At 44.0% G+C, this 24,268-nt stretch overlaps 1 protein-coding gene across 2 annotated transcripts in view; it reads left to right on the top strand.

The window, feature by feature from the left end:
* Positions 1-24,268, top strand: part of ppil2 (peptidylprolyl isomerase (cyclophilin)-like 2) — a 488,471-nt gene that overhangs the window by 143,390 nt on the left and 320,813 nt on the right. For both annotated transcript variants that reach the window (XM_038793092.1, XM_038793083.1), the window contains exons 9-10: positions 5,266-5,341; positions 9,823-9,983. In XM_038793092.1, the coding sequence (XP_038649020.1) occupies positions 5,266-5,341; positions 9,823-9,983 (237 nt within the window). The remainder of the gene's footprint in view (positions 1-5,265; positions 5,342-9,822; positions 9,984-24,268) is intronic.

A 24,268-nucleotide genomic window follows, 5' to 3' on the forward strand; every position in this document is an offset into this window, starting at 1 on the left:
GTATTTCAATGTTGGACCGCTTGGCGAGATACCATTATCATGCAACCTTTGGAGGATTGGAGCATTCTCTGACAGCAACTACCTGATTTCCACATTTAACTGCGCAATTGTTGTCTGATTTACACATTAATAATGATGAGTGCTGTTAACTTTTCCATTATTTCTATAGCAAAATCTGGACAAAGCTCATTTATTATGATCTGAACCTCGCTGTTCGTTACCTCCTTGAGAACACATGTTTTAATTATAACTGGGATGAGCATATTTATTCACTTTCTGAGTGTTTGATCTTTGGGTCATCCATGAATAAAGCTCCAAGATATGCCAACATCAACAAAGGATATTCCCACTTATCCTCTCAAATTCTTCTCCAATTGAGGAAATATCTTTTCATTTCTATATGGATGTGGGAAGAGTTTGAGGGATATTAGTGTCTGGCTGAGATAGACCCCAAGGGGGTGCTCTAATTGGTGCAGCAGAATACCCAAGGAGGCAGATATTTTAGAAAAACATTTGAGGAACTAAGTGATTGAGAGTGATTAGATTTGAAAACTGCCCAGATTTACTGCAGGGTCTGCTGATGGAAAATCAGAATGGAGTTGACTCTTTGTGGAAGACTCAATAATCAATGATGGGGCTTGAGGTTCAGGCCCGTTACGGGAGGGAAAAAGTGGGGGGCACTGAGATTTTCCCCACTCAGCTCCAGGAAAACCTGCAAGTCAACACCATAATGAGGACTGGTCAGCCTTTAAAAGCTCGAGTGAGAAAGTGACTTGCATACAGGCAAAGAGCTGCAAGTTTGAAATATGGTGATATTCAAATTGTAAACTACCAAGTTACCAGCCTGAAAAGTAAATTTAATTAATTGATGAAACTTTTATTTCTTTTGTTTCAAATTGTTTACTTTAACATCAAAATTGTATTCTTCGATGCCTCTCTTTTTCCCCTTTTTCATTCTTCTCTCACTCAGTCTCTCGTTCCTACCTCCCACTTTTTCCTATTTTGCTGCCTCTCCTAATTTTACTCTTTTTCTGCTTCTGACATTCACCTGTCTGAGTCTTTCTACCCTTTATCCCCTTGTCCCTACTCCAATTTCTGGAATGCATTCCCCTAGTTCATCTGTTCTTTGTTTTAAAGTGTTGTTGTGCACTACATGTTTAGGCTGCTGCGGTTTCTCATGCACTTCTTTGCTGAGCTTAATGTGGAATTCAAAATATTGCTCGCACAGTGGAACATACAGCTATACTAAATCACAGAATGGCAGGAAACAGCTCAAAGTTAGATGGTCACCATACCCTAACAACTGTGACTCCTTGAGGGGTGCAACAGAGAACCCCTGCAAAGCAGATATACTGTTTTGGATACCATTGAGGGGAATTACCTCCGGGGGGGGGGGGGGGGGGGGGGGGGGGGGGGGGGGGGGGGGGGGGGGGGGGGGGGGGGGGTTGCACCACGGTTGGTTCTGCTGCAGAGGGGAGGAGTACAATGTGTAGGAATGCAATAGTTATAGGGACTAGGTTGTAAGAGGAATAGATGGGCGTTTCTGTGGCCGCAAACTTTAAGGCAGCACGGTAGCCTTGTTGATAACACAATTGCTTCGCAGCTCCAGGGTCCCAGGTTCGATTCCAGCTTGGGTCACTGTCTGTGTGGAGTCTGCACATCCTCCCCGTGTGTGCGTGGGTTTCCTCCGGGTGCTCCGGTTTCCTCCCACAGTCCAAAGATGTGCAGGTTAGGTGGATTGGCCATGATAAATTGCCTTTAGTGTCCAAAATTGCCCTAAGTGTTGGGTAAGGTTACTGGGTTATGGGGATAAGGTGGATGTGTTGACCTTGAGTAGGGTGCTCTTTCCAAGAGCCAGTGCAGACTCGATGGGCCGAATGGCCTCCTTCTGCACTGCAAATTCTATGATATTCTATGATAAACTGTACTCCAGGATGGTATGTTGCCTTCCTGGTGCTAGAGTCACGGATATCTTATAGCGATGACAGGATTACGGGACATTCTGGAGGGGAGGGTGAACAACCAGTGGTCATGATGCACATCGGTACCAACAACATAGATCAAAAAAAGGATGTGGTCCTAAAACGAGAAAAAATTGGGAGTAGAAATAGCAGGACATATCGGATGAATACGTGCCTGAAGAGGTGGTGTGAGGGGGAAGGTTTCAGATTCCTGGGGCATTGGGACCCGGTCTGGGGGAGGTGGGACCAGTACAAACTGGAAGGGTTAAACCCCATGTAGAACCAGGACTGATGTCCTTGGTGGGGGTTCTTGCTGGAGCGGTTGGGAAGGCTTTAAGCTAACATGACAGGGGGATGGGAACCTATGTGAGGATTCAGAGCAGGAGGAATCAAGAACAAGAGAAAAAGACAGCAAGGAGAATATAAAAAGTAATGGGCAGAGAAACCAAAGACCTGTATCCTATAATGACACTTTTTAAAAATGTAGATACGGGGCAAGGAATGTTAAAAGGATTAGCCTTAAGGTTTTGTACCTGAACGCATGGAACATTCAAAACAAAATAGATGAATTGGTTGCGCAAATAGATTAAATGAGATATGACATAGTTGGGGTGGCATACAGACCATCAAACTGCAGGGGTAATGTTGTGAATAGCATTAGACAGAAAATCAGAGGTGCATGTGATAAAAGAACATCAGTGATTATGGAAGACTTTAATCTGCATTTAGATTGGATTAGTCAATGGAGCTGTGAAACAACTCTGCTACTGTGAGCAGCACAGTGGGTAGCACAGTTGCTTCACAGCTCCAGGGTCCCAGGTTTGATTCCCGGCTTGGGTCACTGTCTGTGCGGAGTCTGCACGTTCACCCCGTGTCTGCGTGCCCTTCTTCTGGGTGTTCTGGTTTACTCCCACAGTCCAAAGATGTTCAGGTTTGGCCATGCTAAAATGCCCTCAGTGTGCAAAAAGTTTAAGTGGGGTTACGGGGATAGGTGGAGGCATGGGCTTAGGTGGGGTGCTCTTTCCAAGGGCCGGTGCAGACTCGATTGGCTGAATGGCTTCCTGCGCTATCAATTCTATGATTCTAGTCACAGCACAATAGAGGAGGAATTCCTCCAATATATATGGGCAATGGGATGGTTTTCTGGACCAATATGTTGAACCAATTTGACTGGGTGTTGTGCAATGAGAAAGGATTAGTTGGCAGTCTAGTTGTGAGAGAACCCTTGGGGATGAGTGGTCATAATATGATAGAATACTTTATCAAGTAGTTGATTCTGAGACCAGGGTCCTGAACCTCAATCAAGGTAACTATGATGGTATGTAAAGAGAAAAAGATTGATTAAAAACTAATGTTAACCCTTACAGCCAGAAAGGAGGGAATTCGTTACGGAGAACAAAGAAATGGCTGAGGAACAAAATTCGGACTTTGTTTCTGTTTTCAGTGAGGAGCTGATGGAAATTAGAATCATATAATTCCTACAGTAAAAAAATGGTTTGGGGGAAATTAATGGGGTTGAAGGCGGATAAATAACCAGGGCCAGATAATCTTCATTCTAGAACACTTGAGGAAGTGGCACTAGAAATAGTAGATCCAGGGGTGGTAATTTTCCAAAAATGTTTGGACTCTGGAATGGTTCCTGCATATTGGACAGTAGCTAATATAACCCTGATCTTCAAAAAAGGGGGTAGAGAGAAAACAGGGAACTGTGGACCAGTGAGCCTAATGTTGGTTGTAGGGAAGTTGCTAGAATCTGTTACCAAGAATTTCATAGCACAGCCTTTGTAATGTGGTGATATAATCAGGCAGAGTCAGCATGGATTTACGAAAGGATAAACATGCTTAACAAATCTACTAGAATTCTTTGGAGATATAACTGGTAGAGTTGACCAGGGAGAACAAATGAATGTGGTTTATTTAGACTTTCAGAAGGCTTTCGCTAAGGCCTCTCAAAGCAGATTACTGTGTATAATTAAAGCGCATGGGATTGCGGGTAGTGTCTTGAGACGGATAGAAAGCAGGATAGTAGACAGGAAGCAAAAAGTTGGAATAAATGGATCTTTTTCCGATTGGCTGGCAGTGACTCCTGACCCCCAACTGCTCAGATTATATATTAATGATTTGGACGAGGGAACAAAATGTACTATCTCCAAATTTGCAGATGATACAAAGTTGGGTGGGAGGATGAGCTGTGAGGAGGATGCAGAGATGCTTCAGAGGGATTTGGACAGGCTGAGTGAGTGGACGTATGCATGGCAGATGCAATATAATGTGGATAAGTGTGAGGTTATCCGCATCGTAGCAAAAATAGGAAGGCAGATTATTATTTGAATGGGTGTAAATTGAGAGAGGTAGATACTCAGCGAGACTTTGGTGTCCTCATGCATCCATCGTTGAAAGTAAGCTCGCAGGTACAGCAGGCAGTAAAGAAGGCAAATGGTATGTTGGCCTTCATAGCGAGAGGATTTGAGTGTGGGAATAGGGATGTTTTACTGCAATTGTATAGGGTATTGGTGAGGCCACATCTGGAGTATTGTGTGCAGTTTTAGTGTCCTTATCAGAGGAAGGAAATTCTTGCTATGGAGGGAGTGCAGCGAAGGTTGATTCCTGGGATGGCGGGGATGTCGTATGAGGAAAGATGTTGGTTAGGATTATATTAATTGGAGTTTAAAAGAATTGAGAGGGATCTCATAGAAGCTGACAAAACGTCTAACAGGATTAGACAGGGTAGATTCAGAAAGAATGCTCATGATGGTGGGTGAGTCCGAAACTAGAGGTCATAGTTTGAGGATAAGGGGTAAATCTGTTAGGGCTGAGGTGAGGAGAAATTTCTTCACCTAGAGAGTGTGGAATTCACTACCACAGAAAATAGTGGAGGCCAAAATGTGTGATTTCAAGAAGGAACTAGATGCAGCTTTTGGGTCTAAAGGGATCAAGGATAAGGGGATAAGGCAGGATCAAGGTATTGAACTTGATGATCAACCATGATCATAATGAATGGCGGATCAGGCTCGAAGGGTCGAATGGCCTCCTCCTGCTTCTATTTTCTATGTATATTTCTATGTAACACATTCATCATTTCAGCATTGCTCTGTCATAGTCTCTCGAAGTTATTTTTATGCATTAATCCTTGTTTTTAAGCAAGCACAACTGCGTGAAAAGTGACTGCAAAGTTGCCTTCTTCCAGGGGTTAACATTCTTAAACTATTTTAAAATTAAATACATGAGCAAAGGTTCCTCTTCAGTTCATGTCATATTAGTTAATCATGAAGTCTAAACTTTCACTGATTTGTTTTGTCTGCAGGATCCATCCAATGTGGACAAGTTTAATGTTTCAAACTTCTTCCATGTCAAAAATGAACTAAAAGTTCCTGATCCAGGTAAGGAATCTCTCAGACTGATCGGCTTATATATGTTAGATTTATAGTAGTGTCATTCGAAGAGTTTCACAAAACATTTGTCACTATGGATACATTCCCTTAAATACACAAGGGCCGCAACCTATGGTAGGATATATACAGTACAAAGACAGGGATATGTGGCTTCATGGAACTTATTATCAAGCTGCTACATCTATGTTCTGACATATACATAATATTTTCAATTGTTCATGTCTCTTTGAGTTTTCAATAGTCTCACCACAGAAATTCACAGCACGAGATTATCCCCGAGTGAGAAAGAGAATTCTTTAGTTGTATCTGATTGTGCAGAAAGAATAACTATGTTTGAAAAATGAAGAAAATAAGGGCCAAAGTGGGCTACATAGTTAAAATCAATCTCTGAAGAAGAGTCATTCAGACTCGAAACGTTAGCTCTGTTTTCTCTCCACAGATGCTGTCAGACTTGCTGAGATTTTCCAGCATTTTCTGTTTTCGTTGTGTAGGCTATATAGCCCCTTGAGCTTGATCCACTATTCAAAAATTTGTGTCCAAAGAGTGAGTGATCCAAATTGTACTTGACAAGTTACTACGGACAGAGAGATCTAAATGAGTTACTGAAGAATAATTTAAGTTGCAGTGACGTTTGTCACACTTGGTTGAACTGGTGTAGGAGAAGGAGGTCTTCATTTATGATTATTCTGTGTAATTTTGTTCAAAAAATAAAATTGTAATTATAACACTTCAACAATCTCCTTCAAAGATTTAGCTTTCAAATAACCCTTGACACAACTGTGACTTGAATTGAACTGGATGGTTATTGTTTGGTGACAAAAATCTCTCAACTGAAGTAACCCTAAAGGCAGAGAAAAGTGTGAAATTATTGTTATTTGTCTGTTGGCAGAAATGGCGAATGTAATCAAAGGGATTTGTGTTTTGCAATCAGGAAGTCCATGGTGATCTGAAATAGGTTAAGTAATATACCTGGAGGTAATAATGCTAAGATTTAAAGAATTTTTTTTTTTAGAGTACCCAATTCATTTTTTCCAATTAAGGGGCAATTTTAGCGTGGCCAATCCACCTACCCAGCACATCTTTTGGGTTGTGGGGGCGAAACCCACGCAAACACGGGAAGAATATGCAAACTCCACACGGACAGTGCCGTGAGGCTGCAGGGCTAACCCACTGCGCCACCGAATAACGCTAAGATGAGCAGGAGGTCAGGTGTAATGTCTGCATCTGGTATGTCTTTCTTGTGGGGACCATGAATTGGATTCAAATTGAATTGTTTTTTGTAGGAGGCAAGGAGCTGGATTAGAGGTCCTGTCTACACTCTGAGTTCTGGCTTTGTAACTCTGATAAAGTAATAAAAGAAAAAAATAAGGGTATAGCAGCACATGATGAGGATGGAGCAAGTCAGTTGGATGGGATGGAGGAAGAGGATGAATGTATAGGTGGGGAATAATAGCTAGAAGCATAAAAGCGATGGGCAAAAAGGTAGAGGAAGTTGGAAACTTGAGAGGGATAGCCCCGGTGATGCATTTATAGGTGGATCATGAGACTAGCTGAGGAGGGGCTGCTTTTGCAAAACCTCAATTATTAGCTTAATTACATAAAATTGGGAAGGCAGACACATGACATTCAGCCCAACCAACCCATGGTGGTATTTCTCTTTCATATCCTCCAAGCCTCTCTAACCCGTTATTCTTTTTTCTTCCAAACAATTTACCTAAAAAGTGAAACTCCGACTTAAAGGCCATCAAATCAATCCAGTTCATGTATTCAGTTTGTGATTTGAATAGAAATAATCATTTGTGGAGTCACCATTCCTGCACTCCTTTGAATTGAGTTATCCATCGGTTCCCCTCAATTAGGGTTTTAACTGGGGCAAAGAAAAATTAAATACAACCTGTAAGTCCTGATTTAAAAAGTGCTGAAGTGCATTTATCTCCATTTGCTGCAGGAACCAGACTGGGGATCTTTGGCTGCCAACTAGGAAGTGCAACAGAATGGCTGCTGCCAGTCACATCCCCCCAACTTACTTTAGAAAAGCAACGAGGTGGCACAGAAAAAGGCCATCCATAGTAGGGAATTTGCTGTATGGTAATTTTAAGAGTCAAACACAGACTTTCACAATTTCTTGGTACTTATTGTAAATAACTGGCATGGTGGGGAGATAGCTATGGTGCAGAATACTTAACAGAAATTTTTAAAGCACAAACGGAGGTTTTGCTGAGAATGAACCCATCCTGAAAAGCAATAATTGTACTAAATGATTATGGATTTAGTGGAGTTAATTTATTTTTATAATCTAGTTCAATTTCTTCTGTAAAGCAATTTATAAAGAGATGTGTTTCTTTAACAAATGTAATGAAATGTAATTAGTTGTGAAAGATTTAAAAATTTTTGGGACTATCTACAATTTCTTGGGTGGAATGAGGACCATGCTTTGTCTGTACAGAGAACTAAACGTGATAGTAGACACCAAATAAATCATGGAGATTAAAGTTTTTCTTTTAAATTAAAGATTAATTGTGATTGTGAGATTAAAAACCTTGGGAGAGCATTTGGCCAATTGCTTGCAAACTAATTGTAAAATGAAATGGCCTTTCATCTGAATGATTGCGGCACCATATACAAAGTAGGTCAAGTTGCTATTTGTCAGTTTTTCTCTCTGAAGTGCCACAGTATAACAGATGAGCAAATATCGGTATCAAAACAATCAGGATGAAACCCATTCAGTTTCTTTCATGTAGGAGATCTCATCTGTGATAAGATATACAATTTAAGTGACCGATTTATCAAACGAATCAAGCCCAAGGGAAACGTTCTATAATTTTTGATAAATTGATGGCCCATCAATTTGATTACCTAGATCAAAATATCTGCTCTACAGAAGTATTTTAACTGCAAATTTCAGAATAAGGGTGCAGTTTAAATATTCTGAAAATATGCAACCACATAGCAAGGCAAAGTTAAATGTTTGTAACCAGAGACAGAAATTTACCAGTCCTCTGAACCTGATGGTCCAAATTGGCTAAGTGTTTTGAGTGAGCCTGACGTAGTATTTAACATTAAAGATGTTTGATTTTCAGCACAACAGTCTGCATTGGACCTGTTATAAACTCCTTGCTGTATTGCGTTGATCAGGTCTGAACAGAGAGGTGTTTTTGGGCAGTGTTTGTCAAACGTTTTTTTCCCGGGACCCACTTTTTAAAAAAAAATAATTTTTATTCAAATTTTCACATTTTCACATAAAAGAAAACAATAACAGAAAATTCTAAGAAAAAAAAACAGAACCACCCCTGCTGTAAATACAAAAGAGAAACAATAAATTAACGCCCGTCATTGGCTAAAAACAGATATTCAACCCAAAAGAAAAACAAAGAGACAACTCTCCCCCCCCCCCCCCCCCCCCAAAAAATCTCCTGAAAAACCCCTGCACTTCCTGGGACCCACATTTACCAGCTGGCCGGCCTTTGAGTCCCACGCATTTTTGCTTACCTTTAATGTGACAGGTGGGCATGTTTGGTCCACACGATCCCACTTGCTTTATCATTCAATGTTACATTTCTACTAAGGACTTCAGCTGTTGATTTAAGTTCTTGCTGCATCCTTTGAAAAGAAAATCAAGACATTTCTTCTCGAACTCACCATGCTTCATCTTCAAATGCCTTTGAAGTTCTGAGGGCTTAAACCTTTCATTTGCAAGCACTTCCCTGCATATAATACACATGGGCTTTGCATCCTGATTTGCATCGGCACAATTAACAAAGCCATACCTCAAAACATCATCTTTACATCTATGTATATTTCTATGTATGTTACTCTGCTTTGTCACCAATTTCAGTTTTTTCTTTGTTTAAAACGATCCATCTTCATTTCTTCACAATCCTATTGCCTTGTTTGTTTGCAGCTAGAAAATTGAAGAATCTGTCCTCTGTGATTTTGTGCTAAAAGCACGGACATACAGGGTGCATGACGTCCGTGTACGTGCCGGGCCCATTACGTCAGTTTATATGCCGGGTGCGTGATCGGCTCTCTGCCGCTGCTTCTGGCCAGAAGACTGCGTTGTTCTATTTAAAAGCTGGTCACGATCGGCATTCTCAATTTAAAAGCTGGTCACAGTCATCAGTTTCAATTGAAAAGCCGGTCGTGGTCTCTTGGCGCTTTTCCCGCAATTGGGAACGCCAAAACCGATTGCTCTGCAACCCTTCTGTGACTCCACCCACAGGCCATGTCCCACAATTTGAAAAACCCTGGTTTAGGCAACAACCTCATACCACCTCGCAAATGCTTGAAAAGAGATACTTTGTGCTGGTCTATATTAATCAAGTAAATGTGGAATTAAGCAAAATAACCTGAATGCACTGCACTTTCACTATTGCACTTCATTCTTTAAATGCTTGTAATTCCTGTGCTTTACACAAGATTGATGCTTGTTTCTTTAAAGATTTTCTCCATTATACCTGATTATTTTCCAGATGAGGAGAAAGCAAAATCAGACCCATCGTACTATCTCAAAACCACCAGTCTGGAACTGAGGGAGACCTTGAGTGAACTATACAGAGACTATAAGGGAAGTGAAATACTGGCAACTATCATGAAAGAACCAGAAAAGAAAAACGTGGATAAAATAAATGCGGTGAGTTCAAATACCCATGAATAAATGAAGGTTTTAATTCTGCCACCACGTTAAATGAGAGAATCAATATTTTGTTTTGCTTTTTGTGGATCCTGAGGAGAATTTCAATGAATTTGCACCGCACTGGGAAGTCCTGAGGAACATAGAAACCTTGGTGCGTTTGTAAATAGATCTCTGAAGGCAGAAGGGCAGGTTAATAGGGTGGTGAAAAAGGCATATGGTACACTTACCGTTATCAATCGTGGCATAAATTACAAAGGCAAGGAAGACATGTTGGAGTTATATAGAACATTGGTGAGGCCACAGCTGGAGTACTATGCAGTTCTGGTCTCCAAACTATGGGAAGAATGTGATTGCAGTGGAACATTTCACCAGGATGTTTCCTGGGATGGAACATTTAAATTGTGAAGAGAGGGTTGGATAGGCTTGGGTTGCTTTCGCTGGAACAGAGAAGACTGAGGAGTGACATGATCGAGGTGTACAAGATTATGAGGGGCATGGACAGGGTGGTTAGAGAGCAGCTGTTCCATTAGTTGAAGGGTCGGTTACGAGGGGACACATATTCAAGGTGAGGGGTGGGAGGTTCAGGGGGGATTTGAGGAAAAGCCTTTTTACCCAGAGGGTGATGATGGTCTGGAACGCACAGCCTGAAAGGGTGGTAAAGGTTGGATGAGCACTTGACACGTCTTAACATTTGAGGCTATGGGCAAAGTGCTGGCAAATGGGATTGGGGTTGGCAGATCAGGTACCTTTCATGCAGCAGTGCAAATCGATGGGCTGAAGAGCCTTTTCTGCACTGTTATTCTGCGATTATGTTAAAGGAGAACTTGAATTGATAAATGTAGTTAATGTTTTAATGATTTAGTCTTATTAAATAGAAAATAATGGATCTCTCAATGTCACTTAAGAATTTAGCTGACTTCCATTTTAATTATTTAAAATGAATGGATTAGACAATCAACTTAAGTGGTTCACGTCAAATAAACTGAAAGCAAAATTCTGTATTTTGATTTTTTTTAAATGTATTTTATTCCAAACGTATTCAAACAGTTACAGAACATGAACAGTCTGGGGAACATGCCCCCATCTCAGAATTCTACAGTTTGTGCAGGTTTTTTCCCATATTCACCTCTGCCCCCTCCCTATGGGATGAACAGCTCCTGAAAAATGGCCATGGACAGCCCCCACCTTGCCACCTCTGTTGAACCCTCTGTTCAAATTTGATCTTTTCCAACGGAGAAAATCATATAAGTCTCCTAACCAGGCCGCCACCCCCGGCGGCATTGCCAACCACCATTCCTTTTTTAAAAACATTTTTTCTCTAATAAATTTAGAATACCCAATTCAATTTTTCCAATTAAGAGGCAATTTAGCGTGGCCAATCCATCTACCCTGGTACTAAACTGAGACTATTGTATGGGGAGCAGTGGAATGCAGAAATTATGTGATTTTTCTTGCCACGTCTCTGAATTACAGAATCATACGGCACAGAATAGTCCCTTAGGCCTATCGAGTCTGCACCAATGCATGAAAAACACCTGATCTGCCTATGTAATCTCATTTGCCAGCACTTGGCCCAAAGCTTAGAATGTTATGATATGCCAAGTGCTCATCCAGGTACGTTTTTAAAGGATGTGAGGCAACTCGCCTCTACCACCCTCTGAGGCAGTGCCAGATCGTCACTACCCACTGGTGAAAAAGCTTTTTGTCAAATCCCCCCTAAACCTCCTGCCAGTGACCTTGAGCTTGTGTCCCCTTGTAACTGACCCTTCAACCAAGGGCAACAGCTGCTCCCTATCCACCCTGTCCATGCCCCTCTTAATCTTGTACACCTCAACTAGGTCACCCCTCAATTTTCTTTGCTCCAACAGTCCAAGGCTATCCAACCTCTCTTCATAACTTGAATGTCTATCCCAGGCAACACCTGGTGAATCGCCTCTGCACCCCCTCCAGTACAACTACATCCTTCCTATAATGTGGCGACCCTAATTGGGCACAGTACTCCAGCTGTGGCTCACCAAAGTTCTATACAATCCAGCATGATGCCCAGCTTTTGCAATCTATGCTTCGATTGATAAAGTCAAGTGTAAATATATATTTTTATATATATAGATAGAGCAGGTCAGCTTTGTTTTACTAAAATCTGCTCTCCCCAAATCCACAACCGTTTATTGCAACTTGTCCATTTCTTTGTCCAATGCAAACTTAAATTGTATCATACTGTGGTCGTTATCACCAAAATGCTCCCCTGTCTGGCTTCATTCTCCAGAAATACTACACCGTCCCTTGTTGCATCCTCTACATATTGAGCTAAAAGGTTCTCCTATATATATTTTAAGAACACTACTCCATCTAAGCCCTTAACACAGTGACTATCCTAATTAATGTTCGGAAAGTTGAAATCATCTAATATAATTACTCTATTATTACTTTTACTCTGGTATTGAGTTTATCAGTAATTAAATTAATTCCATATTACGGTTACCTGCTGAGTGCCTTGATTATATGTGTATTAAGTGCAGAACTAGTCACATAATTCCTTTTATTTTCCAATCCAGTAATACAATCCTCCTGATAAGCCTTCTGTTGATGTAGCATCAGCACTACTGTGCTGCATGTCAGCTGCACAATGTTAAATGTGAGAAACATAAAAATAAAACCATATATGACAGGGATTACTTTTGCAAACAGTATTTATGTTTGAAGTGCATAAATCGTGAGAAGAAAAATGGATCGTATCTCACCATTCGTGAGTTAGTCGAGTATGTATGGTCCATTTACGATCTGTTTAATGTAGTCACTTTAAGCTTTCCGTCACTGGCAATGGTTATTCGCAAAGCGATTAAGAGCAATTGAAACAGATCTTTGGGAATTTCTGGATATTAGCGATATGGAGATGAGGAATCTGATGCTAATGCTTGCTGCTTCCTTTTGTTAATACATTGTAGATTAGTGTTGTGATAAAGACAGACTGCTGAGAAGGACTGATATGGTGCTCCCTTTTGACCCTGTTCCAAAATGTAGCTATTAACATTTATCCACATTAATTTCTAAGTGCAGTTCCCTCACCTGTCTACATAGGTTGTTCAATTAATCATGAGCACCATGAATCTCCCCGATGGAGTTCACCTGACAGCACTGAGTTGGTATCAGGAGAGTTGGTATTCCCCAAATTGTTCTAAAATATTGAGCTAAAAACAGTCCTGTGGAAATCTACTACTCACCACATAAAGATATTCCAATGATCCTCAGTATCTGCTTTTTGCTGCAAGACCAACTTTCAGTCTCGCAAGTGTTGGGGTCCTCTGAAATGAAAACAAAAATCCAACGCTATGTTCAAAACTCTTTTTGTTGCTCTTTTTAAAAATGGATTTTCTGCTGAACTGAAAATGACAGTTGCTCCAACTCACTTGACACAGGGTTGGACTTTTACCATAGAATACAATAGAATCCCCACTGTGCAGAAGGTGGCCATTCAGCCCATCGAGTCTCTACCAACCCTCTGAAAGAGCACCTGACCTAGGCCTACTCCGTCACCCTATCCCTGTAACCCCACATTACATGCACGTCTTTGGACTGAGAGAGGAAACCGAAGCACCCGGAGGAAATCCATATATATGTGGAGAACGTGCAAACACCACACAGACAATCACCCAAGTCTGGAATTGGACCCAGGTCATTGGTGCTGTGAAGCAACAATGTTAACCAATGACATTGTGCCTTTCTGAGAGCTATCACCAGCAGTTACAGAACAAAATTCTTCAATTGTCCTGTGAAAGCTTTCACCTCTTTGTACAGACTCCTTATAATCAATGAAAGCAGAGGAAGTGCAGATAACTAGAAATATCACAAAAGAGAGAGATCAAAACTTATTACGCTGTAAGAGATGCTGTCTCCATAATGTATTATGTCACATGGTCCAAGCCTATTGGATAGTTATAGCATTACACCTTTAGCGTCACAAGCAGTCTGCTGTTTGTAACATCCAATTGACGAGCCACCAAGACGAACCCCTCCAGCCTGCTCCTCAAGCCTCTTTCTGCAGCAAGATTCCTACCATCACCTGCACAACTGACCCAGTCTCTGTACCTACTTTGTCTTATTGTATCAGCACCAACTGTAAAGCGAATTCTGTAACTCCAAATTTCGGCCACCTGAACTCTAACTTCTACGTATACCGTTTTGGATACTGTTGTTTTGGGGGGGGGGGGGGGGGGGGGAATGGCCTATCGGGAAAGTAGCAGCAACAGCCAGAACAGCGTCACCTCGGCTGGCTCTGTTGGATCAAATCAAAATTAGTTACCCTCTAACAACCGCCTTCAGAGCTTCCCAAACCGTCACTGCAGATACCTCTCCCATGTCATTTGTTTCCAGGTAGTTCTGGATGGACTTATTCACCCACCCGCAGACCGGTTCATCCGCTAGCAACCCCACATCTAGTCTCCATAACGGACGTTGCCCTCTCTCCTCACTAACCCGCAAATCCACCCAATGCGGGGACATGATCCGAGACTACAATTGCTGAGTATTCCGTCCCCACCAACCTCGGTATTAGCGCCCTGCTCAGAACAGAAAAGTCATTACGAGAGTAAACCTTATGGACGTGAGAAAAAAAAGAAAACTCCTTCGCCCTTGGTTATACCCCTGATCTGTACCATAAAGCCCTTCAATTCCATCACCCAGGGTCCCAGGTTCGATTCCCGGCTGGGTCACTGTCTGTGCGGAGTCTGCACGTCCTCCCCGTGTGTGCGTGGGTTTCCTCCGGTTTCCTCCCACAGTCCAAAGATGTGCGGGTTAGGTGGATTGGCCATGCTAAATTGCCCGTAGTGTCCTAAAAAGTAAGGTTGGGGGGGTGGGGGGGGGGTTATGGGTATAGGGTGGATACGTGGGTTTGAGTAGGGTGATCATTGCTCGGCACAACATCGAGGGCCGAAGGGCCTGTTCTGTGCTGTACTGTTCTATGTTCTATGTTCGAATTCCTTTGCCACAGCCAACCTTCTCCTTGATCTGGATATTGACCGGTCCAATTCTGGATCAATGACCGTGTTAAAGTCTCCCCCCCCCCCCCCCCCCCCCCCCCCCCCCCCAAATGATCAGGTTATGTGACTCTAAGTCCGGGATCTTACACGCCTCATAAATTCCAAGTCGTCCCAGTTCGGAGCATATATGTTCATAAGTACCACTTGCACCCCTCCAGCTTCCCACTCACCATTATGTACCTACCCCACTTATCTGACACGATTCTCCCAGCCTCAAATGCCACTCTCTTCCTAATCAAAATTGCTAGCCCCCTGGTCTTTGAGTCCAGCCCTGAGTGAAAAACCTGGCTAACCCATCCTTTCCTCGTCTGATCTATGACCTTTAGATGTGCCTCTTGTAACATTGCCACGCCTGCCTTCAGCTCCCTTAGATGCGCGAACACGCGAGCCCTCTTGACCGGCCCATTCGGTCCTCAGCCTGGATGGGGGGCTTCCAACTCTCCATCACCCTTTTTAGGCCAGCCCCGAGCCCGCGCCCTCCGCTTCCCCGAGTACCCCCATGAGGAGCAGCCGTTCCCGATCTCCCATTTATTCCCTGAGAATAGTTCCTCCCCTGTCAGCAAAGCAGCCCCCTAACAGCAGCAGAAACCTCATCCCCCAGGTCAAGTACTAGCTTAACACTTGCTCACCCACCACTGCACTTCTGAGAGTCAGCTGAACCATGCTGACCCCGATAACTCCCTGCCCCTGGCGCCAAACAGTCTGTCTCCCTATTGTTCGAACCTCTTCCCCCACATGAATAAACCTTTTAACAGCATCACATCCCCCAGGAAGTAAACAGCAGATAAAAAAAAGAAGAAATTAACATAAACCAGTGAAGACACAATCACTTAAAACAAAACCCAGTCTCCCGAAGAATAGCTCTAACTTCAAGAGCCCCTCCCCCCCGCATCAAATCCCTGCAAGACAAAGCACCCTCCAACCATCACCACAGCCCATTATTTCACCCAAAACGACATAAAATCTTTTTTTAAAAACAGTACAGTATTGCGAACCACCGCTGCAAACTTCTCCGCAGCTTAAATGTCCTTTAAATCGTCTCCAGCTTTTTTTAAATGAATGTCCATACATCGTCCGGCATCTCAAAGTAAAAGTCCCGTTCCTCATGCGTAACCCACAGCCGCGCTTGGTACAGCATCCTGAACTTCACCCCCTTCTTGAAGAGAGTCACCTTTGCCCGAAGGAACTCAGCTCGTCTCTTGGCCTACTCCTCTCCCAGGTCCTGATAAATACGCAACTCGCAGTTCTCCCACTTGCTGCTCCGTTCTTTCTTGGCCCACTGCAAGACGTGCTCCTTGTCTGTAAAACGGTGAAAATGTACCACCATGGCCCTCGGCGGGTCATTCGCCCTGGGCTTCCTCATGAGGGCTCTGTGTGCTCTATCCACCTCCACGGGCCGAGGGAACGCCTCAGCCCCCATCAACTTCTCTATCATGTCCGACATACATGCCCTCGCATCTGGTCCCTCACTGCCTTCAGGGAGGCAAACAATTCTGAGGTTCTGCCTCCTGGACCTATTCTCCAGCTTCTCCTGTATCCTCTTCTGGTGGTCATCCAACACCTCCACCTTGTTCTCCAGCACGGTTATAGTGTTCCCGGTCGGATAGCTTTTGTTCGATCTCCTGTATCGCTTTCTAATAAGTCTAATATTTAACCAGTTCTGTGGCCCAGATCATCACGAATGAAATGGTTACTATAAACTAGAGGTGTCATTTAAAAATTTGTTCCAATCCTGCTACTTTGACTGGATCATTGCTTACTCCCTATAGTCACTTTTTCTTTAATTAATTCCTGGCAAGTGGTAGATTCACATTGTTTTGTCCGTTTAACTTTCCTACCTGTAGCATTTGCCATTGTTTTTACTATCTGTTTCTTCCTTAAATATATTCAGTGATTTGGCCTCCACAGATTTCTGTGGTCGGGAATTCCACAGATTAACTACCCTGTGAATGAAGAAATCTTTCCTTATCTCAGTTCTAAATGGTTTACTCTGAACCCTGAGACTGTGATCCCTTGAACAGGATCCTCCAGCCAGAGAAAATAATATCCCTACATCCAGTCTGTCCAGTCCTGTTTCAATTAGATCCCCTCTCATTCTTCTAAATTCAAGTGAATACAGGCCCAGTTGACCCAATCTCTCCTCGTATAACAATCCTGCCATCCCTGGTGAACCTTTGCTGCACTCACTCCATTACAAGTATTTCCTTTCTTGGTTGAGGAGACCAAAACTGCACATAATACTCCAGGTGTGGTCTCACCAATGTCCTGTATAGCGCAGTAAGACATTGTTGCTCCTGTAACTCCACTTGCAGTGAAGCCTAATATACCCATTTGCCTTCCTAACTGCATGCTTTTGCTTTCAGTGACTGGTGTAAGAGGATACCCAGGTCCCTTTGTACGTCAACATTTCCCAATCTATCACCATTTAAATAGTACTCTGCTATTTTGCTTCTCCATTCAAAGTAGGTAACTTTGCATTTATCTGCGTTATATTGCATCTGCCAAAGAGTTAGAGGTTAACTGTTCTGTTGGTTAATTAATAAAACTGGACTTCCGGTGGCACAATGAGAGGGGAAGATGCACTCAAGGTGACTCCTGCTGTACAGCTGATCTTTTTGCCCTTTTTCCTTGCGCCACGGATCTTTTACTTTTCAGAAAATGTTAAAATTTAGCAGGGAAGAGTTTCCCCTCCTTTGAGATGTCCAAGGGAGGCAAAGTCAAGAGAAATTCAAGCCAAAACCCGTCAACTAGTTCTGAAGTGCCTCGGGATTCAAGTGGAGGTAAGATGGCAGGGATGGCATCTTCCTCTCCAACCACTCCACTAACTGCCGAGCCTCTCACCATCATTTTGGCAAGCAAACTTGATAAACAGCAACAAAACTTGTCGGTGACCCCCATTCGTTTGGTTCTTGAAACTGCAAATCAGACCGTTGAACTCATGGAGCCATTATTAAAAGCGTGGAGGAGGTTTTATCGAATCACAGTAATCGGATCATCGCTCTGGAGCCTGATCTTGCTTCGGTGGATGAAGTCAACAAATCTTTAAAAACCAAACTGAATGACCTGGAGAAGGTTAGCAGTGCATTACTTCTTAAGGGCAGCACGGTAGCATTGTGGATAGCACAATTGCTTCACAGCTCCAGGGTCCCAAGTTCGATTTCGACTTGGGTCACTGTCTGTGTGGAGTCTGCATATCCTCCCCGTGACTGCGTGGGTTTCCTCCGGGTACTCCGGTTTCCTCCCACAGTCCAAAGATGTGCAGGTTGGGTGGATTGGCCATGAAAAATTGTCCAAAATTCTATGATTAACCTAGGACAAAAGTTTGGCGCAACATCGTGGGCCGAAGGGCCTGTTCTGTGCTGTATTTCTCTATATCTATAGGTCCGGCAGATGGTAAAGAAGGCAAATGGTATGCTGACCTTCATTGCGAGAGGATTCAACTACAGGAGAAGGGATGTCTTGCTGCAATTATACAGGGCCTTCGAGAGGCCACACTTGGAATATTGTGTGCAGTTTTGGTCTCCTTTTCTGGGGAAGGGTGCTCTTGCTATAGGGGGAGTGCAGCGAAGGTTTACCAGACTGATTCCAGGGGTGGCGGGACTGACGAATGATGAGAGATTAAGTCGGTTAGGATTGTATTCATGGAGGTCAGAAGAATATGGGGGGATTTCAAAGCAACCTATAAAATTCTAACAGGACTGGACAGGATAGATGCAAGAAGGGATTTGTGGAGTGGGTCCGGTTATTGTCGAGGGCCCCGGTGGCAAACGTAAGAACTAACTGAGTTTGATCGAAATACTTTACGTCGGGGTCAAGACAGGGATACCCGCCCTCCCCATTACGTTTTTTTTTCTTTTTTATAAATTTAGATTACCCAATTATTTTTTCCAATTAAGGGGCAATTTAGCGTGGCCAATACACCTACTCTGCACATTTTTGGGTTGTGGGGGCGAAACCCACGCAGACACGGGGAGAATGTGCAAACTCCACACGGACGGGATCGAACCTGGGACCTCAGCGCCGTGAGGCGGTTGTGCTAACCACTAGGCCACCATGCTGCCCTCCGCCCTCCCCATTACTGTTTGCCCTAGCCATAGAACCCTTAGCAATGGCCCTGAGAGCAGCGAATGCCTGGCGGGGGTATAGTGAGGGGGGGCGGGGTGGAACACAGTGTCTCTCTCTATGCGGATAATTTGTTGCTTTATGTCACGAACCCAGTGGCGGAGATGACCGGAATCATGGACGTATTAGGAGAATTTGGGCAATTTTCAGGCTGTAAGTTAAATATGGGAAAGAGCGAGATGTTCGTGATCCAGGCACAGAGGCAGGAAAGGAGACTGAAGGAGCAACCTTTTAAAGTGGTTGGGAGGCGTTTTAGGTATCTGGGGATTCAAGTGGCCAAGGATTGGAAGCAGCTTCACAAGTTAAATTTTGGCAAAGCAGTGGATCAAATGAGAAGAGATTTCCGTAGATGGGACATGCTCCCATTGACGCTGGCGGGGAGGGTTCAGACAGTGAAGATGATGGTCCTTCTGAGACTGCTTTTCCTTTTTCAAAGTCTGCCAATTTTTGCCCCAAAGGCTTTTTTCAGAAGTATGAATGCGGCGATATTGAGGTTTAAATGGGCGGGTAAACCCTGAGAGTGAGGAGGGCACTCCTGGAACGGACCCGCGGAGAAGGGGGCTGGGCTGTCCCGAGCTTTATTAACTATTACTGGGCTGCCAACGTATCGATGGTCAGGAAGTGAGTAGTAGGGCAGGGGTCGGTTTGGGAGTGGATGGAGGCAGCATCCTACAAAGGTACGAGTTTGGAAGCTTTACTGACGGCGTCCCTGCCGTTCTCACCGACTCGATACTCTACAAGTCCAGTGGTGGTGGTAGCCCTAAGGATGTGGGGGCAATTGAGAAAGCATATGAGACTGGAGGGGGTGTCAGTGTGGTCACCGATCTGTGACAATCACCGGTTGTCTCGGAGGGGCTGGATAGGGGCAGGGATTGAGAGGTTTGGGGGATCTATTCATTCATGAGGGTTTTCCGACCTTGGAGAAATTAGAGGAGGAGTTTGATTTGCCGGGTGGGAATGGGTTTTGGTACCTTCAAGTGCGGACATTGTACGGAGACAGGTCCCAAGCTTTCCTCGCCTCCCCCCTGAGGGGACTGCAGGATAATGTGCTGTCAAAAACAGGCAAGAAGGTTTTGGCGATATACAGGGAATTGTTCGAGTGGGAAGGGGCCCCTATCAGAGAGGTGAAGAGGCGCTGGGAGGGGAGCTGGAAACTGTGGGATAAAGCCTTGAAAAGGGTAAATAACGGTAGCCCGGATGAGGAGGTGGAGGACAGATGTGGACGGTGTGGGGCAGCCCGGCCAACCATGTTCATTGGTTTTGGGCATGTCCGAAACTGAGGGAATTCTGGCAGGGATTTGCGGATGTTATGTCAGAAGTCCTGGAAGGTAGGGTAATTCCGAGACCAGAATTGGCAATATCCGAGGGCAAGGGGGGGGGGGGGGGGGAGGGAGGAGGGGGGGGGGGGGGGGGGGAGGGAGGAGGAGGAGGAGGAGGAGGAGGAGGAGGAGGAGGAGGAGGAGAGGCCGATAAGTTGGCCTTCTCCTCCCTGGTGTCCCGGAGACGAATCTTGCTCAGATGGAGGGACTCGGAGCCCCTGAATTCAGAAGTGTGGGTCAGTGATATGGTAGGGTTTCTCAGTCTGGAGAAAATCGCTCTGAGAGGATCATTACAGGGATTCGCCTGGAGTTGGCAGCCGTTCATCAATTTCTTTAACAAAAATTGAACGGCAGCAGTAAGGGGGGAAAGAGAAAAGGGGGGGCCGGGAGGAAAACAGGAAGCATGGTAATGTTAAATAAGGACAGGGAGCTTAGTATACAGGTAATTGGGGACAGGGCGGGATAGGTGGGGGATGCGGTTTATTGTTTGTCGTTCTTTTAGGGGGTATTTTGTGCGTCGACCTGTGCGGTTTTAGAAATGTCAACATGTTAAATTGTGAAAATTACAAATGAATTTAGAATTTAGAACAGTACAGCACAGAACAGGCCCTTCGGCCCTCGATGTTGTGCCGAGCAATGATCACCCTACTCAAACTCACGTGTCTACCCTATACCCGTAACCCAACAACTCCCCCTTAACCTTACTTTTTAGGACACTAAGGGCAATTTAGCATGGCCAATCCACCTAACCCCGCACATCTTTGGACTGTGGGAGGAAACCGGAGCACCCGGAGGAAACCCACGCACACACGGGGAGGACGTGCAGACTCCGCACAGACAGTGGCCCAGCCGGGAATCAAACCTGGGACCCTGGAGCTGTGAAGCATTGATGCTAACCACTATGCTACCATGCTGCCCTCAATGCTTCAATAAAATATTTTCTAAAAAAAAGGATAGATGTCAGAAGGATGTTCACGATGGTGGGGATCCAGAACCAGGGGTCACAGTTTGAGGATACGGGGTAGACCATTTGGGCCAGAGATGAGAGGTTTCTTCACCCAGAGAATGGTGAGCCTGTGGAATTCGTTACAACAGAAAGTAGTTGAGGCCAAGACTTTGTATTTTTTCACGAAACAGTTGGATATAGCACTTGGAGGGAAGGGGATCAAAGGAAATGGGGGGGAAAGCGGGATTAGACTGTTGAGTTGGATGCTCAGCCAAGATCATAATGAATGGCAGAGGAGGCTCGAAGGGCCAAATGGCTCCTCCTATTTTTAAAAAGAAAACAGATCCAGGAGACAGAACGTTTGTATTGTGGCAATTGGCGGCTGTGCCCCGACTGAATATTTCTAGAGTATGTTCCAAAGATGCTGGATGAGGGTATATTTACATTCCCCCCCCCGCTTCAAGAATTAGACTGGGCCCATTGCTCACTAATGACCGAAGCCTCGTTTTGGGGTTCATACTCGCGCGGTGATCTTAAGATTCCATAGTAAAGAAAAATAACAGGTTCTTTGATGGGCAAGGGAATATCGTGATCTCAAGTCGGAAGGCCGCTCCATTCGACTGTACCAAGATATGAGTGTGAATCTAGCAAAGAAAAGAGCTGCTTTTAATGGAGTGAAATCCATCTTTCCCAGAATGGAGTCAAGTTCGGCTTGCCTCCCAGTAACATTTGGGGCAAAATACACATGCCAGGAGATGCAGACTCTCTTGTTCGAATGCACAAGTTGTGCGTTAATTGATCTGTTTGATGGCTCTCTGGGCGGGTACTATGTACTTTGTCTTTTCCTGTTCATTGTTTGGGTGGGCACTTGATGCTTTTGGTTAAATTTGAGAGTTCTCTGCTATTTGTTATTTTACATCAATCTAATGTTCCCTTTCTCTTTTCATTGTTGTCATTGGGCGTGACATTTAGGCACTAGTGTGGAAATGTGCTTTGTAAGTTGGATAAGGTTTAATTTTCCAGTAGGGAGACTCCCTGCTAACAATGTAGTTTGTTTAAAAAAAATGTATATTTTTATTAAAGAATTTTCATTTATAACAAACAAAATGCAAAATAATAATATGGAAAAACAGATATTCCAAAATGCAGTATTGGAAATAACAAACAACTATGCAAAGTCCCCCAGGGAAAAAATGCCCTCTCCCCAATCATGAGAACTAACTAACCATCCCTCCCCTCAACATCTGATGTAATTAAATCTTTGAAGTAGGAAATGAAAGACTGCCCTCTCAGGTAGAGCCTTTTGACAGATCCCCTGACTGGTGTACTTGATCGTCTCCAGATGTAAAAATTCCAGGTCACACAACCGGACCAAAGCACTGGGCGGAGCAGATCACCATTGCAGCAGAACTCGCCACTGGGCTATTAGCGAGGCAAAAGAGAGAACATCTACTTTCACCCCCGTCTGCAGCGCCGACAAGTCCAATACCCTGAAAATGGCCACGAAAGGACAAAGCTCCAGATAAATGTTAAGAATCACTGACATGGTGTTAAAGAAGGAGACCAAAAAGCTTTCCATCCTGGGTCATAACCAAAACATATAGGTTTGATTAGTAGGTCCCAGAGAACACTGCTCACACCTGTCTTCCACTCCAGAAAAGAAACTGCTCATCCTAGCTTTAGTTAGGTGAGCACTATGTACTATCTTAAGCTGAATTGGACTAAGCTGTGCACAGGAGGATGTGGAGTTCACTCTGTGAAGGGCCTCATACTACACGTCTCCAGCTAAAATAGGTCCCAGTTCTCCCTTCCATTTTGCCCACACCTCATCTAGCTGGACCACCTCGATTGAAAGACTTTCCCATTGGTGCTGGAAATCCTCCACCTACTCAACGGGGAAGGTTGCGGAGCCAAGAGAAATGTGGAAAAAGCCTACTAAACAAAAGCACGTACCTGGAGGTAATGAAACACGTTCATCCCTGGAAGTTGAAACCTCTTCGATAATACTGCCAAGCTAGCAAACCGCCCCTCCACAAATAGATCCTTAAAATTGCCAAGGCCTTTTTCCCTCTCAACATGACGTAGATGTTGCGTCTAAACCTGACGGAGAAAATAGGTTAAATTAAATTAAATTAAATTAAATTGTCGCCATATAGAATCATAGAATTTACAGTGCAGAAGGAAGCCATTCGGCCCACTGGGTCTGCACTGCCCCCCCCCCCCCCCCCCCCCCCCCCCCCCCGGAAGGAAGGCCCCACATACTCTTGGAGTCTTACCACCCCAAATAAAAGCAAAAAAGGATTCGGGGAGAAAAATTGGGAGACACTGAAAAAGCAATAAAAACCTTGTGATAGGTAATTTTTATAGTCTGGATCCTTTAAAAAAAAAAAAAAAAAGTTTTTATTGGCTTTTCGTTATTTTACATCAGTGCGTATGGATGAAGAGCACGGTCATACGATAACAGATTTGATTTAGATTTATAAGTTTCTATCTTGGGTTGGGGGGTGTGGGGGGGGGGGGGGGTTAGGGGGAGGTGAAAAGGGTGTGACCAGTGTATCAAACAGGTCCTGGGACAAGTTGGTGAATGGCTTCTATGTCTTGTAGAAACCCTCGGCTAGCAAATTTGATATTCTCCAGTTGGAGAAATTCTGACAGGTCGGACTGCCAATCTGCAGCTTTGGGTGCTGCTGTTGATCATCAGCCTAGGATGATTCTTTGGTAATGAGGGAGGCAAAGGCCAGGGCATCGGCCCCCCTCCTTATAAAGAGTTCTGGCTAGTCTAATATCCCAAAGACTGCCACTTTTGGGCTTGGCTCCAACCTCACCCCCACAACCTTGGACATTGCCCCGAAGAAGGCT

This window comes from Scyliorhinus canicula, chromosome 1 (assembly GCF_902713615.1).
Source record: "Scyliorhinus canicula chromosome 1, sScyCan1.1, whole genome shotgun sequence".
Classification (NCBI taxonomy): domain Eukaryota; kingdom Metazoa; phylum Chordata; class Chondrichthyes; order Carcharhiniformes; family Scyliorhinidae; genus Scyliorhinus; species Scyliorhinus canicula.